The sequence below is a fragment of the Ursus americanus genome, chromosome 24 (genome assembly GCF_024610735.1).
Source record: "Ursus americanus isolate L20-20 chromosome 24, mUrsAme1.1.p, whole genome shotgun sequence".
In the NCBI taxonomy this organism is placed as follows: Eukaryota; Metazoa; Chordata; class Mammalia; order Carnivora; family Ursidae; genus Ursus; species Ursus americanus.
Genome location: NC_142150.1, coordinates 31222695 through 31239966, shown reverse-complemented (window position 1 = coordinate 31239966; position 17272 = coordinate 31222695). Strand labels below are relative to the sequence as shown.

General features: G+C 49.2%; 1 protein-coding gene across 50 annotated transcripts in view; it reads right to left on the bottom strand.

Moving 5' to 3' along the window:
- Positions 1-806: 806 nt before the first annotated feature.
- MADD (MAP kinase activating death domain) overlaps positions 807-17272 on the bottom strand; it is a 37897-nt gene continuing 21431 nt past the window's right edge. For 21 of the 50 annotated variants that reach the window (XM_087854818.1, XM_087854819.1, XM_087854820.1 and 18 more), the window contains 11 exons: positions 17160-17222; positions 16808-16928; positions 16597-16702; positions 14581-14691; positions 12630-12737; positions 6851-7015; positions 6534-6606; positions 6289-6395; positions 4107-4176; positions 2148-2194; positions 807-1817 (listed from right to left, as the gene is read on the bottom strand). In XM_087854818.1, coding sequence (XP_087710944.1) covers positions 1713-1817; positions 2148-2194; positions 4107-4176; positions 6289-6395; positions 6534-6606; positions 6851-7015; positions 12630-12737; positions 14581-14691; positions 16597-16702; positions 16808-16928; positions 17160-17222 — 1076 coding nt within the window. In that variant the 3' untranslated portion in view covers positions 807-1712. The remainder of the gene's footprint in view (positions 1818-2147; positions 2195-4106; positions 4177-6288; positions 6396-6533; positions 6607-6850; positions 7016-12629; positions 12738-14580; positions 14692-16596; positions 16703-16807; positions 16929-17159; positions 17223-17272) is intronic. The other 29 variants (XM_087854831.1, XM_087854833.1, XM_087854834.1 and 26 more) reach the window with 3 other exon arrangements.

Below are 17272 nucleotides of genomic sequence, written 5' to 3'. Positions count from 1 at the left end.
GATATTGGGAACCAGGGCCCTCCTCTGCTCTTCCTTCCCCCATGGAAGCCTAAATCCAGTCATCACTTTACTTTTGGGAAGAGCCAGCCAACAGGTCTCAGAGGTGCCCTAACAGAATGTGGATGGTCTTGGGGTGCGTGGGTGGCTCTTGGTTAAGTGTCTGACTCTTGACTTGGGCTCAGATCAGGATCTCAGGGTCGTAAGATCAAGCCCTGCATGGGGCTCTGTGCTGGGCATGGAGCCCTCCAACCCTGCACAGCTCTCTTGAAAAAAACAAAAACACGGATGGTTTTTCTTGCCTAGGGAGTGCCTGAGGTTTCCCCATGGCACAGAAAAAAAAATTTCAGGAAGGCTGGTCCCAGGGTTGCTTCTGTCGGAGTTCTCCCCAACCCAAGGCACTGCTGGCCAAGAGCTCACAGCCCCTCTCTGGACCATGCCCGTGAGGGGCAAGGGAAGCCTTGGTTTTTCCTTCACTGCTACATGACTCTCTGCTCAGGTGTCTTAGCTGGGTCTGGCTGCTTCCTCTGGTGGCCAGTTCTTAGCACAGCAGCCCCCTGCAGGGCTAGGGGGCAGAAGGCAGGAAGTCCCTCCCCTAACCTCTCCCTGGGAGCCCAGGAAGCCAGGTGAGGGGCCCTGCTGGGTCAGTGGGTGGGAGGCTGGGGGTTCAGCATGCCGGGACTCAGATGGGCATGATCTCATCTCTCTCCTTCTAGGCCTGAGGTGCCTTGGTCAAGTCCGGGGACAGCCTTCCTCAGGCCTGGGTGGAGAGGAGGCATCGTTAAATACAAGGCAGTTAGGAGCCCAAGGAGAGTTAAGGACATTTATTTCACATTCACACATCTGTACATTTTCTATAAATAATGTAGAGCTGAACTATGTACAATCATCTCTTGCCCACTCCCAGGCCAAGGCCATCTCTCCCTTCTGGCACCCAGTGCCCGGAGATACTGCCTGCAGACACTGACCGCGTATACTGAACCTGGCCCTGCCCCACCTCACCCTGCTTCCTGCGCACAGTAGCCAGTGGTCTCCGGGACTCTCCCAGCCCAACCACTTTGCTCTCTCATGCCAAAGGCAAGCAGACCTTAGGGAAATTGCTGCTCAGCAAAGAGAAGCCCCTTGGCGCTGCCCCATGGCAGTGGTGGGGGCCGTGGCGGGCAGCAGCTACCAGCCTGGGAAATGCATAAGGAAGGAGGGAGGCTGCCACTCACCCTGCTGCCCGTGACTCTCCCTGCCTCTCCCTGCCCACCCCTCATCTGAGAGGATAGGCCCCAAGCTTCCCTCCCTCTGTACCGAGTGGAACTTCGCCCAGCACCCAGTCACACCGGATCCCAGAGGACGGAGAGCCAGAGTCCTGTACTGGAGGCTCAAAGTGCCAAGCACGAGCAACCACAACACAAATGTCTCTGGGACACGCAATGGTGGGCTCCTACTGTACTCAGAGTTCTCAGAAGCCACTGGCCCAAAAGACAGAGAGACATCACTCTTGAGTCCTGAGGGGACAGTGAGCTGGTCTCCTGGGAGTGGAGAGGGAGCAGGGGGAGGAAACCAGCTGAGCCCTGTGACAGACACTGAGACACTCTGAGACACACAACTGTGAACCAACTAAGCCAAGGCGAGGGGCTTGCAGAGAACACACACGCAGCGTCGTGCCCTTGAGAACAGAAGACGCAAGGGCATCCTCTCCACTGGGGGGCTCTTAACCCCTCCCATCAGCTCGAGACGGGCCGGGGTGGGGTCCTGAGATCTTCCTCACTGCTATGAACTGCAGCCACATACGAGAAGAGACACAACACAGAGTAGCAGATCTCATGGGCCTAGAGGGGAGAGAAAAACCAGACGGATCAGATTCCTGAGAGTCCAACATCTCCGAGGGGAGATCTGCCCAGCAGGAAACTCTGCCCTCGGGAGGGGCTCAGGCCTCACAGCTGGCTGGTGGGACAGGGGATCTGTGTGTGTGTGTCTCTCCCAGGGCTGAAGACTCATTTCGGCTTCAGTTGAATCTGTGGCATCTAGACCACACTCAGCTCTCCCATCATCCCTAGTCCGCCTGACCCCATGCTCTCAGAGAGCCCGCCCCGCGCCGGTGTGAAGGTCCCCGGGGAGCCTGCGCAGACGGGCCTGCCGGGGCTGGGTGCCACACTCACCATTGGTGTCTTGTACTTGTGGCTCACCACTTCTTTAATTTCAGGAACTAAAACCGGACGGGCAAGAGACAAAACAGAAAGTTCAAAACTAAGAGCGATAGTGCCAGGCTCCCCCAGGCGGCAGCGCCCGGCACCGGGGTCCCCTTCCCCACGGTAGCCTGTCCCAGTGGCTGCAGCAGCTTACGCTCTGACAGCTCCTGCCCAGCCACTGCTGGACGACAGGACACTGCCCCAGACTCCTCAGCCAGACCTGTGGGGTCTGTTGTGGCTCCCTGCTCGATGGCTGCGACACTAGCCGCTTCTGTGAGAGCCTCAGCATGGGCGCGGGCGGGCCTTTCACCGGCCTGCTCACTGCTACTGTCCAGGGCCCCGAGGAGCTGCGGTGGGGCGTCCCCTCATGTTGGTCGGGTGAAGAGAGTTGTCTCTAGCCTGCGCCTCACCTTGCTGAGATGCCCGAGAACTCATCCCTGTCACCAGCCCGACACTCTGTTCATGTTAAGCATGGTTCCCTGTACTCCCAGCCCCTACGCAGAGGGTCCTTAGGCTGGATGAAGAAGTGGCATGATACTAAAACCCAGCAGACTTGTAAGCTTCCTTCCCTGAGTGGCAGGAGAGGCCCAGGCCTGCCTGTGTGAGGGAGAGCGTCAGAGGGCTCTGGAGCAGACACACCGAGCAGAAGACAGGCGAGTACAGCACCCGGGGAGGGAGGTGACAGGGAGTATCAGGCAAAATACACACATGTCCACAGCCCGGAATGCAAGACTAAGTCACCCCTGCCCCAGCCATGCAGGGGTTCTGCTTGGCCAGAGGAAGGAGGAAGGCCCCCCGGGGCTCAGCCATCCTGATGGCCCCTGGAGATGGGAGCAGAGGGGTGTGGCATCCCCCTGGGGGCCAGAAAAGGTAGGATGAGAGTTGGCCACACCTTCTTCTGACCCTGGGAGGTAGAATTCGGGGGACCCAGGGTTAACAGGGAATAAACTCATCATAGGCAGAGCAAGAAGCCCAGGTCCTTCTCCTGAGTTGAAAGATTCCCCCAAATATCTCTCTGGCAGAAGAGAGAAGGGAGCACACAGGGGAGAAAACTCAGAACCAGTGAGCCAGCACGAGTGGGGGGGGGGGGAGGCTGGGAGGAAGAGGGTGGGGAGAAAAGGGATGAGACAAACTGGCAATGTGAGCAGCTGGTCTGGTTGAAGGGAGCCCATCCCACCCGCGGCAGGGCCCAGGCGGGGGCCTGGGGGGAGGCAGCACGAGCCGAGGTCACTTTACCTGCTGGAGAACGAAGGTTTTCATAGCAGCGATGAGGGGCACAAAAGAATGAAGCACAGACACAGCAGGAACTCAAAGCCCCGGGGTGAGAACCCACTATGCCACCGGTCAGCGTCAGGGCCACCAGTCAGCATCAGCGCCTGGCTGCGGGGACCAGCGACGACTGCCCTGCCTGCCTCTGAGGCCCGCTAGGCTTCCTGCCCTCTAGCATGAGGCTGCCTGGACCACCGCACGCCCCTCCTCCAGCACAGGGGCCAGGCGGACACCTGGATGGCACTGGGGTGGCCGGATGGAGCACTGGGCTGCTGGGAGGAGCTCAGCAGGTGACATGAACACATCAGAGCTTGGAAACTGCCTGTCTGCTCTGCCCCAGAACTTTCTGACCACCAGCTGGCCAAGAAGGGAAGGTGGCGCCAGCTCACTGAGCCTCCGCAGGAGTGTCTCCGAACTCGAACCCTGGCTAAGGCTATCTGCTCTTCTGGGACCCATTCCCTAGAGGCCACTGTCTGGCTCTTCTTTCTTCCTCCTTCCCCTCGCTCATCGCGGGTTCCCTTTTCTTCCCTATCACTCCTAAGCCTCCTGACCTCTCTGCAGAGGTGGCTCTTCTCTCTGCCTCTAGTCCCTCCTCTGGAGCGCCGAGGTTTGAGTTACTGCCATGTGAGTCCAGACCTAAGAGCAAAATAGTGTAATTACCAAATTCCTCCAGGACAAAGACGCCTCGGACTGTATTGCACTTTTTAATGTGATTCAGCTCTATGAAAACCTGCAAGAGAGGGAGGGAGGGCGGGGTCAGGCCCAGAGGCTCTCCCCCTGCCCCACAACTGCCCGCTCTCCCAGCTACAGCCCCGCCCCCGCACAGAAGACCTAGTTCCCAGAGGGAGGGCCGGAGAATCCACACACACACAACTCAAAAGCGCTAAGAAGCGAAGACAGCAGAAAGGGCATGTACCTTCCGCTCCTGGCCGGAGGAGAAAGCATGGGAGAGAAATGAAGGCGTTAGTTTTAATGGTCAAACCCAACCCGAAGGCCCCTCTGCTGTCCTGGGCTGCCCGCCCATACCCTCTGCCCAGGGCAGCGCTTGGAGGACACGGTGCCCCGGGGGTCTCCCCGCTCAGCCCATCAGCTCTCCACCCTTCCATGCATCGTCCTCCGGCGCAGAGGGCTGGCACGGGCGCAAAGCTCCCCTCGGACTGTCCTTGGGGTGGGAGGTGTTCATATCTTCCTTGAAACAAAATCCAGGCTCTCCCAAGAAGCACACGGTGAGAGAATAACGGCTATCGCTTAGGAGCAACTACGAGAGTTCTACGAATCCTATTTGCAATCCTCACATCCACGTGGCCCAGTGTGCAGTACGACCCTCGTTTTATAGAGGAGGACACAGGATCAGAAAGTTTATCTGCCCGTGAGTAACGAAGCTGGGCTCTGAATCCAAGCACATCCTGACTCCAAAGACCCGTCTGTTACTCCACCCTGCAGGACTCCACGAGCGGGTCCAGTGCTTCCTCAACGCCAACGGACTGCTCGTGGTGGAAGACGGACCCCACGGCCATTCTCTTGTGATCAGTCGGGGCCTGACTCCCCATCTCTGCAGGATCTGTCTTCTAGGGCAAAGCCTTAAACTACCGACCAGCTTGTACAAATCCGTGGACTGGTTAGACACTGGGTTTGTCCAGAGAGGGGGACCCAGAAGGGGGCTGGCTGTTGTTTAACAAGATCTCCTCTTCGGAAGGTGAGGCATCAGGGGGAGCCATGGCACTAAAAGGCGGTCAGAAGCCTGCTCCCCAAGAAGTGCTGGCACCTTCGTGATCCAGAAAAGTATTTCAGTAAACCTCTCCTTGGGCTGACCCTAAGGTCTCAAGTATGCTATTTGATATATTAAAGTCACGGATAGTAAATACACTGCCCGAGCAGCTGTTTCCCATCACACCAAAGCTGCCTGGTCAGGTTCCTGAAAGAAGAAACTAAAATGGCAAGGAGAGGAAGAAAGCCACGGAGTCCAGAGGGTCACCTCCCCTCAGTGTCTGCTGCCTGGCCCGGGGCTGTGGTGCTCACACATTCAGACCTGGCTCACAGCCTCAAGGAGAGGAACCAGGACGTCAGGGGAGGGTAGGGAAGGCACTTGTGTGAAGAGTCAGAACTGGGAACGGACCTGAGATGATGCGCTGGCCTCAGAAAGGAATTAGCTTAAGGAATGTCCACTGAGAGGAAAAGTAACACTGTGTTAAAAGACCAAGAGAAAAAAAAAGTCAGCTCCTCTGGTGGAATCACAGTGAGAGAAGGATGTATTCTGAAGGGCTCCCCAGTCAAAAGAAGGGGATTGGCCTGTGGGGCAGGGGACAGAGTGGGGACACTCAGAGGGATGAAAAGAATAGGAAGAAGAATCAGCAGGAAAAACAGGCAAATAAACACACATACTCTAGATAGGACAGACACACACACACACACACACACACACACACACACACGCAGACGCACACAAGCTTCACGCACACCGGAAACACGCGAGGAGATCAGCTGGTCTAGACTCTCAAAGCAAAACCACCAAGCAGAAGCACACCCTGGGAATAGGGGAAGGCAGACACTGTGCGAAGAAGGGCCAAGTGAGACGCTCCCACTCACACTGTGCTGAGTCTAATGGACGGAGGCAGCCTAGCCACTGAGGCTCCCTCTCTTTCCCCGCCTCCCAGAGAGGCTCCCCACTGCACCTTCGCCAACGCACTGTGCCCCCCCGACTTCTCTCTCTGGTCCAGCTGCTCCCATCCTCCCACTAGGCCCGCAGGCTCACTGGGAAAGCACCGGGACCCGGAGACCGAGCCTGACTGCAGGTGGGACGGAACAACAGGGCCAGGCGGCCGGTGCTGCCGCTCACACCTACCTGGTTGTGCATGAACTTGAGACTGATCCCTTCTAGGGTGACCTGCAGCAAGCCACCCTCACCAGTCTTCATGTCCTGCACAGGGAACTCGCCACCTAGTTCAGGGCCTGTGGTGGGGGAGGAGGTCATCAGCTAATGGGGGAGGTGGGGAACCCCGTGCCTGACCTCCTTGTCAGGCCTCTGACACTCAGAGGACGGATGGAAACAAACAGAAGGCCTGGCTCGGGGAGTCCGTCCCTTCTCACCGGGTTTGATGCTCTGCTGTCGGGCAGCGGCTCGCTCCATGCTGTCCTTCACACAGTAGTACAGCTCCCGACACTGCAGCACCGGGGAGAGAGCTGTCCTGTCATCCAAGCCTTCCAGGGTCCCCCTGCTCGGCTCTCCACCCGCTGCCAAGCGCCGGGGCCGATGCCGGGGCACCGGACAGCTTTATGTGTCCCACACAACCGCCGGAGGCCAAAGTGGGGCTCTCGACATGGACTGTGGAATTCTAACTTCCTCGCAAGAAACTCAACACTTTGCCCTCAACACCCACCCTCCGCCTGGCAGAGCTCCTGGGTACCTTCTTAGTATAGAACTTGTTGAGCTGGGTCTCCGAGCCGTTTCGACGCCACAGGCACAACACCTTGGTCTTGGGGCAGTAGGTCATGTTGATGAGCTTCTCATACCACCAGCGCTCGTACACCGTCCCGATGTTGCTACGTAACACCACGCAGTCATCGCACACCTGCAGGAGGGCACGGAGCGCTTCAGCGGTTCTTGTTGCTGCGTCTCTGTCAGCCCAGGCCACGCTACCCTGTCTCCCAGGCGGAAAGGATGGGGCAGCCGGTCCTGGGAGGCTCCCCGTGGCCAGCTTCTCCGCTCATGCTCACCGTCTTCCTTTGCTGGGGACACAAACACTGACCTGCTGGACCTACTGTCCACTAGGAGGTTTACTGCAAGAAAAGGAATCACTGAGAGGAGCTGCGAGCAGGGAAAGACGCACAATCAGTGTTTCTACTTTCACTTCAACCAGCGTCTATCACCTCTTACATGCTCTAGACATAAGAGGGTGACTCACGCCATGTGCCAACCTTAGGAATCATCTCTGTGGATGAGCGCAAGGGCAGGGGATTATGGCAGGCTTAACCAAGGAGAAAAAAATGGAACCAATGCATTTTCTAATGCTGGCTCAGCCCTAGTTCTGCATAAATCTTTTAAATAATTCATCACCTAAGTGACACATGGGCAATGCTTATTGCAAAAAATATATAATACAGGGTGATATAAATTAAAAGGCAAACTCCTCCTTCACATTCTCTTTTTAAAACTATAAGTCCTTTTAATTTATTTATTTATTTACTTACTTACTTAACTATTTAGAGAGTAAGCCTGTGTTCGCAGGCAAGTGAGCTTGAGTGGGGGGCGGGAAAGGGCAGAGGGAGGAGGGGAGAGAGGATCGTAAGCAGGCTTCACGTCTGGTGTGGAGCCCGATGTGGGGCTCCATCTCATGACCCTGAGATCATGACCTGAGCCAAAATCAAGAGTCAGACACTCAACTGACTGAGCCACCCAGGTGCCCCCTTCCCATTCTCTTCTTGTTCAATATTCTCCCTCTTAAGATCAGACTATGTTAGGTTTCTAGCTGTCCCATTACTTAGCTGTGTCACTTTGAACAAGGTGGACTGCATCTACATATGCTCATGTTCAGATTAAATAAGTCAATGTGCAAAGAATTCTTAGGACAAAGCCGGGCACATAGGAAGTACCCTAGAATTAGATGCTGTAACAACACTATAATTATAATATAAAAAATGTAACAAGGATATTATGACCCCATTGATGATTCTCAAGTCTTTCTCCATACAAGACCCATTGTCCTGAGCTCCTGAACCTCTATCTGGATGGCTCATGGCAGTGCTCTGATCTCATCATGTCCAAATCTGAAGTCAGCATGTCCTCCGGGGCAGATCCTCCTTCTGAGTCCCATAGTTGAGTAAATGGTATCGCCATTCACCCAGCTGCCCAAGCCAGAAATGAAGGAGTGATGCGAGACTCCTTCTTTTCCCTCTCACTACATCACTGAGTCTGTTTCACCTCAAATACCCCGGAACTCTCCCTTTCCTCCACTCTAGTCATCAATTTATACTTCTTTCAAGTCTAAGCTCAAAGGTCACTTTTTTTTTTTTTTAAGATTTTATTTATTTATTTGACAGAGAGACAGCCAGCGAGAGAGGGAACACAAGCAGGGGGAGTGGGAGAGGGAGAAGCAGGCTCCCAGCAGAGGAGCCCGATGTGGGGCTCGATCCCAGGACTCCGGGATCACGCCCTGAGCCGAAGGCAGACACTCAACGACTGAGCCACCCAGGTGCCCCTCAAAGGTCACTTCTGAGGAGTCATCCACATCTCCGAGACCTTCTGCTATGTGCTCTCCTACCGCCTGCCCCCTGCACATCTTCTCTCATAACGCTCATCATACTTTATGACACTTTGTTTCGTAAGCTGACTTCCCCAAGGGCCTGTCAACCCCATAAGGGCAATCGAGACCGTGTCTCCCTTAGTCACTGCTATAACCACATACCCAGCGCACCTTGGCATATACTACGTGCTCCATAAATATGAAGTGAACGAAAAAGGAACACACGAGACTACCAGGGTTAATCTACGACCTAAGAGTTATTGTGGTTCTGGGGCGCCTGGGTGGCACAGTGGTTAAGCGTCTGCCTTCGGCTCAGGGCGTGATCCCGGCGTTGTGGGATCGAGCCCCACATCAGGCTCCTCCGCTATGAGCCTGCTTCTTCCTCTCCCGCTCCTCCTGCTTGTGTTCCCTCTCTCGCTGGCTGTCTCTATCTCTGTCGAATAAATAAATAAAATCTTAAAAAAAAAAAAAAGAGTTATTGTGGTTCTAAAAGCCTTACGGAGAACAAGGTCATAAAGCAGCTGAGCAGAACTCAGAATTCCAGCCCAAGTCTGACTCTAGTTTTTGAAAAATGAAAACTACTACCCCCACTTTCCATAATCTTTTAAGAACACCATGGCAAGGAGAGGAAAGGACAGGTATTTAAAACACATGATTTCTAGGCTAGAGAGATGACAGTAATAACGTACCATACTCGCCTCTGCTGCTGGGGGAGATATAAACTGCTACAGTCTTTGGGATGGCATTTGGCAGAATCTATAAAAACTTTAAATCTATATAAGCTTGATCCCGAAATTTCACACTAAGAATCTAGCCTATAGAAATCCTCATGCGAGGGGCACCTGTTGAGCGTCCGACTTCTGGTTTTGGCTCAGGTCATGAGCTCGTGGGTCGTGGGACTGAGCCCCGAGAAGGGCTCTGCACTCAGCGGGAGATGCCTGAAGATTCTTTCCCTCTGCCCCTCCCCCAGTGCACGCTTGCACACACTGCTCTCTCTCAAAATAGAAAAATAAATCTTAAAAAAAAAGAAATTCTCATGTGAGTGTGCAAAGACATATGGCCAAGTATATTCAATGAAGCAGTATTTTTTTAAAAAGTGGGAGGGACTAGTTGAATAACTTATGGTATACATCCATCTAACACCTAATGGCTAAAAAAACAAAACAAAACAAAATTAGTCATCCATTTAAAAAACAAAGACGGGGTGTCTGGCTGGCTCAGTTGGTGAAGCATGCAACTCTTGAGCTCAGGGTTGTGAGTTCGAGCCCCACATTGGGTATAAAGCTTACTTAACAAAAACAAAACAAAACAAAACAAAAAAAGAAAAAAGAAAAACCAGAGACAGATTTAGATAATATGTAGACATGGAAAGACGTGCGTCATAAATTAAATGAAAAAAATCAAATTATATAACAATATTTGTAGTTTGATACCACTTTCGTTAACACTGAAACAAAATTACATATAAGTAAATTGTATTTATAAAAATACGCATTTTCAAAAATCACACCAATCTCTTTAACGGTGGTTGCCTCTGAGACATAGCATTGGAAGGAAGTGAAGGGAAACATACTTTTTATTTCATTTACTTCTATAGAGTTTGAAACTTTTACATATAGTGTTCTACTTCTGTAATTTTTTATTATTTTTTTTTTCGAGAGAGCACGCATGCGTGCACAAACAGAGAGGGGCAGAGGGAGAGGGAGAATCTTAAGCAGGCTCCATGCCCAGTGTGCAGAGCCCAATGCAGGGCTCGAACTCAGGACCCTGAGATCATGACCTGAGCTGAAATCAAGAGTCAGACTCAACTGAGCCACCCAGGCATCCCGTCTACCTCTGTAATTAAAAAAAAAAAAAAAGTAATAAAGAAGATTTTTAAAGGTCTTTGCAATCGCTCTCCCAGCGCTCCTGCAGCCAGCAGGCTGTGCAGAGACGAGAAAGGCGACGTCAGGCTAAGCGTAGTGAGTGTGGCAAACAGGGTGAGTGAGGTACGGTCTTATTTGGCGCTTTAAGGGAGAGGTAGCTACGAGGTGGTGGATCCACCCAAACTCCAGGGACTTCGTATGAGGCTCCCCTGGATGGTGGTGAGAGTAGTGCTATACTTCAAGGAATCTTCTGGATTTATTTTTTAAAATGGAAAAGGAAAGGGTGAGGATCACCCGCCACCTCTTTGTGGTGCAGATGTCCTAAGTCAGCCCTCAGCTCGAGGAGACACCTAGCCAAATTCTAGAACTTTATAGTGACATGAACATGACTCTCTTCGCAGCTACACCAACACACATGTTTCTGCTTCGGGGAAGAACCCCCACCCCATGTTTGATAAACCACTGGTTTAAAAAGCTGTGGATGTAAAAATCAAACTCAACTAAACCAAAAGGAAACAGAATACTTGTAAAATTATTTAATTTTACTACTTTATATAGGAGTTGTACTTGGTTCCTACAATTATGTAGAAGAGATTCATTTTAGAATTAAAAATACAGCAATAAAGAAATCATAGCCAATTTCCTTTACAATTCTGGAATAAGGAAGGATTTTTCTACTTATAACTCAAAATCTAGAAGCTATTTTAAAAAAAAAGACTAATTAATTGAACTATATAAAAGTAAAAAGATTCTGCCAAGGGCCGGAGGGAGGGTTAAAAAAAAAAAAAAAGTAAAAAAACTCTGCATGGCAAAAAAACCCCATCGGCAAACTCAAAGGACTGATGAGGAACTTCACAGGGAACAGCTCAGACTGCCCACATCTAAACCCAGTGATCACTGGAGAGAGAGAGGTGGCCATATGGGGCAACAGGCAAGACACAGCACCACCCACGAAGCGTTCTTGTCAAAATACTGAATCTGAAACTCATCAAACCCCCAGACTGAACTACTAGTTTATCAAAAATACAAGTGGTAGAGAGACATGTTAACATCAAAGAGACGCAAACAGCAAAAAGTCTAGAATGTGAGATACTCCGTGGGGCATACTTCGTCAATGAAATAAATGGCAAAGTGGGAGGGGAACCATCATATGCTAAGAGACACTTCAGAGTCCCATCAGCCAAAGTTATCAATGTATTTTTTCTTTGGAGCATGACGGCACCTGGGAGCGCTTACAGAGTCTGTGCGTGTACGCAGGGAAGCAGACGCAGCCCCACGCATGGCAGCCTGTTCGCAACAGCACAAATGGGGAAGAAAACCAAGGGCACCTAGACACTGACTGAGTCAACTACGGCACAGCCACACCACGGAGCACTGTGCAGTTGTAAAAGGGATGAGAGCCAGAGGAAATACAGTGAATGACATCATAATGATGTCTGGTGACAGAAGGCGACCACACTTATCATGGTGAGCCCTGCATAATGTAGAGAATTGTTGAATCACTACGCTATACACTTCAAACTAATATAACATTGTACGTCAACTCTTCTTCAACTAAAGAAACATGAGAACCCTCTTTTTGTACTGACATAGAGATCACCAGGATATGTTCAATGAGAAAAACAAGGTACAGATCAGTGGTCATGACGTGCTACCTTTCTGTAGAAAAAAAGAAAAAGAACTTATGTTCATATTTTATCATGTTTGTATGAAATACCACTGGAAGATACAAAGGAAACCAATAGAGGTGGTTACCTATGGGAGGAAGGGGTGAGGGGGATAGGAAATTGAGAGGAAAGGGATAAGAAAGAGAGCAACACTTCCCAACGCCTACCATTTTAAGTTGTCCTGACTTACGGACAATGGGACAACATCATCCATTCAACGTATATTTAAAAGAAATGATGGCGAATCATCTATTATATTATTTGCATAAGAATCTGACAATTTAATGATAAATGGATCATGAAGATGAATGAGATTAAGTGGGAGAAATAGTCTGGTATCAGGTCTAGGAGTTCCCTGTGACTCTCAAATGTCCGTTTGAGACATACCAACTAGCATGAACTAGCATTTACCTCCATGAAGAAGATATCTCCATTTGTGTCTGTCCCTGCATGTACCACAAATGTCTGCTTCTTCATGTGCCGGCTGCCACTGGACCGGATAGAGAGATCACGTCCATTCTGAGAAAAGAGAGATCTGTTACGGACATCCACGTATCTCTATCACAGAGCTTTCTGGGCCAAGAATTCCGCCCCCCACCCCCCACTTCAGCTATTGAAATCCTATCAGTTAACTTAGCACAGTGCCATCTGCTGGCCACAGGCCACAAGGGCCTGTGTTCTCAAACTTTTTGGTCTTAGGACTCTTATACCTCTTAAAAATTATTCATGACCCCCAAGAGCTTAGGTTTATGTGAATTATAGTTAGAGATATTTACCATATTAGAAATTAAAACTGAAAAAAATTAAATATTAATTCATTTTAAAGTAATTAATAATTCATTTATAATACACCAATTACATGGTAATATAAATATTTTTTTAATAACATGTTTCCCAAAACAACAAAAAAATGAGAAGACTGGCACTGTTTTACATTTTTTCACATGTTAGTCTTTAAAAAATAGTTGGATTCTTCATACCTGCTTCTGCATTCAATTCATTGTATTATGTTGCTTTGGAAGGTATATAAAGAAAATCTGGTCTCACAGATACGTATTTGGAAAAGGGAGGAGTATTTTAATAGCTTTTCCAGATAAATATGCGTATTTTTCTTTGGTAATTATACCAAAATCTGAGAAGTAAGTTTCTGATAGTTTGTTGCAACAATATGAAGTCTGAAAACCTATCAATGAACATTTTGTACTTTGTTACATGAAATCTGTCTGTCTGCCTTGCATTTTGAGTGGATCTTTACTCCTACTTGAATTTGTAACACCACACAATGGTCTTCTGTAAAATACTGGTTTAAGGAGTAATGCAGCTCTTCCAAATATTGGCCCATTTCATTACAGAATATCAAAAAATCACATTGATTAATATCAATCTCATTACAAAAGCCTTTAAACATCAGGAAGCTTGAAGCTTCAAAGTCTGCCAAATAAACACCCAACTCTGAATAACCACAGTTAGTCATTCTTCCAAGTAAAAATGATGTCCCATGGACAAAACTGACAGTTCACCTTGCAACTCAAACTGTTAAAATCGCTTTTCCTTGAAATAATCATCCTATTTTGGTTTACAGCACAAATACATCCTGTGTATTTCTCATTTGGTCACATAAATTATTAAAAAGATGTATAATCAATTATCAGATTTAGTAAAATTGGTGATTTTAATGCTTTCATCAAGAATATTCAAAAGTGCAACTAATTTTCTTTCTCTATTTTAAACAGCAAGTGCACGCCAATGGCTCCTAGCATGGTTTAGCGCCAATGCCTTCACCGGGTGAAGATAACCAGCAGTTTTATCCATCACTGCTTTTGTACAATCAGTGCAAATGCCAACCCAGTAAAAAAAGGCAAACATTTTAGTACTATTATGAAAAGTTTCCAGCTCGTGGATCCTTAGGAGTCCACAGACCACATGCTGAAACAGCTGTAGCAGGATGGTTTTAATACAGAGAATCCGATCAGAGAACAGAAGGACTAAAGCCTCATCTAGACTCAAAGCCCTATTTTCATTTTTTTTTTTTAAGATTTTATTTATTTATGTGACAGAGAGACAGCCAGCGAGAGAGGGAACACGGCAGGGGAGTGGGAGAGGAAGAAGCAGGCTCCCAGCGGAGGAGCCCGATGTGGGACTCAATCCCGGAACGCCGGGATCACGCCCTGAGCCGAAGGCAGACGCTTAACGACTGCGCTACCCAGGCGCCCCAGCCCTATTTTCAAAACTGGGGGTCTTGAAGATATACAGGCCAAGCAATGACCCACGGGGAAGCCTCTGCATTAGGTGACAAGGCCCCAGCCTGGGAGGCGACAAGTGCAGTGTGAGGGGAGCCTAGGGGACGGCGCAACATGCTTACCAGGTTCGCTAGCTGATCAAGCACTTCGTTGATTTGCTGGCTGTACACAAGCCCAATATGGGACTTTCCCATTAGGCGCCTCACCTTCTTCCGGATGTCGTTCTTATTTACCTGGAAAGCCAAAATGGGATCTTAATGAGGGATCTGCTCTCCCTGCAACTGATGTAGAGGGAATGTACAGCAAGTTTCCTACCATTTGAGACAATTCTGAGTCCACATCACAGAATATGAGAGAAAACATTCAACTGTCTATTCTGCCAACAGGCTGGGAAGGAAAACCCTGGGTGTCCCTGGGTGGCTTCCGTAGAAACGTAGCTTTTAGAGCAGGTGTGGTTCAAATGGACTGGCGCTCAAGGAGACACTTCTTCCCTATCCCCAACCAATACTGTAACATTCACCCCTGAAGGGGCCTTAGAACCCCTGGGGCTCCTCAGACTATAGTTCAGAAACGAGGCCTTAGAGTAGCGACATTCTGGCTCGGCTGTAGCAGAGGCACCTTCCTGGGGTTCAGGATCACCACCCTTTCCCAAACAGAGTTCACTGGGACCCCTGCAGTTCAACAGAGAGCAGTGAACCTTACCACAGAAAAGAAACAAACTAAGTCAGCCTGTCAGGTGTTTTCTGCATCTGATCAACTAATCCCTTCTTACTTAGAGAGGCTGGGAAAACAGGAGGAGGAGACTCAGGGGCTTACTCTCAAAACAACTCTCTTCTACCCATCAGCCCCAAACTTCTGTTTCCCTTTCAAAGCAGGACTCATCTATTTGGTAACATACTTCTTCCACGGCCATAACAACCAAGTACAACCAAGTCAATCTAGAACCTACCATTAATTTTTTAACAAGTAGCTCTTTTTACGTCTATGGAAAACTCTATATGATAAAGGACTAGTGCTGAAAGATGAATTCTGACTATCCTTTCTAAGGTTTTAAAAACAAATACTTAAAACATTTTTAAAATTCATTGTATTCTGTAGGGAGTTCTACTGGCATCCTAGAACTACTGGGCAAAGGAAGCCCATTTAAAATTCAAAATAGGGGCGCCTGGGTGGCTCAGTCGGTTAAGCGTCTGCTTTCAGCTCAGGTCATGATCCCAGGGTCCTGGGACTGAGGCCCCCGTCAGTCTCCCAGCTCAGTGGGGAGTCTGCTTCTCCCTTTCTCTCTGCCCCTGCTCATGTTCTCTCCTCCTGCTCACATAAATAAAATCTTTAAAAATAAATAAAAAATAAAAATAAGATGAAACTCGGTAGAGTGTGCAACTTTAAAAACAATATTTATTCATTTTAAAGATTTATTCATTTATTTTTGAGAGAGAGGCAGCACACAAGCGTGCATGGGCGGGGGCAGAGGGAGTAAGAGAAGCAGACTTCTCGCTGAGTGGGGAGCATGATGCAGGACTCGATCCTGAAACCAAGAGTCGGACGCTCAACCAACTTTGCCACCCAGGTGTTCCGAGTGTGCAACTCTTAATCTTGGGGTTGTGAGTTCAAGTCCCACGCTGGGTGTAGAGATTACTTAAAAATTTTTTTAATTTTTTATTTATTTTTTAAAAAATATTTTATTTATTTATTTGAGAGAGAGAGTGAGAGAGAGAGAGTGAGCACAAGCAAAGTGAGGGGCAGAGGGAGAAGCAGACTCTCTGCTGAGCAGGGAGCCTGATGCGAGGCTTGATCCTGGGACTCTGGGATCATGACCTGAGCTGAAGGCAGATGCTTAACTGACTGAGCCACCCAGGTGCCCCCCCAAAAAATTTTTTAAAATAACAAAATAAAATTCAAAATAAACAAATGGTATGGAATCACCAATCATCTTTACAACACTCCTTAGCACAACAGCCTGGCAGCTTCAGACAAATGGAGCACGTGTGAGCGGCAGAGAGACCCCACACTTTCAATCAGGAAGACAGCCCTAGTAAGATGCTTGGCAGCTTCCCAACTGACCCAGAACTTAGGTCATGGGAACAAGCCTCGCCCTTCTGGCATCGGCAGAAGCTGGGCATAAGCAAAATCAACATTACCTTCATCAATAGCATGTAGGAGATGAGGTTGTGCAAAAGTGTGGCCAGCAAACGATCTTCATCATCCTCCAGGCGCTTCCGGTCATGTTCTCCCAGGGACAGGTACCTAAGCAGGAGACCAGCAACAAGTCGGTCCTCTGTGTGGGAGACCACAGAACTAACTTGGAAGAGGCTGAATTTGCATCTTCCAAGCGTTTACTAAGTGTCATACCTGTCGATCATTTCCTGGGGACCCTGGTCCATACCCATCCCTTCTCTCTCCAACATCACAGCATCTAAGAACGCATCTTCCCAGAACTGCATTTGGTCCCATAAAGTAGAACGTTCTTTGCCTGTGTGGAATAGAATTTTTCTAGGGGCTTATTTAATATATAAAGAATACAGCTGCCAAACCAAAGTAAAGAGTAAACTCTAGATAAAAGGGACAAATTCTAGGACAAAGCAAACGTGAGCCTCTCCACCCCAGAACTAACATTCCTGCCACCAGCCCCAGCTCCTCCAGGAGAGGCCCAGCCACTCCCAAGAAGGAGGGATGAACACAGCACACAAAGAAAGGTGGTTACTTATAGAAAAGGTCTCCATAGCCGCATCCTCTAACTGGTCCCACATCGATCCTTTGTCCCTTCCTGCCAATTTGTTAGCAGGAAGGACCATGGTAGCAAGAAAGGAAAGACAG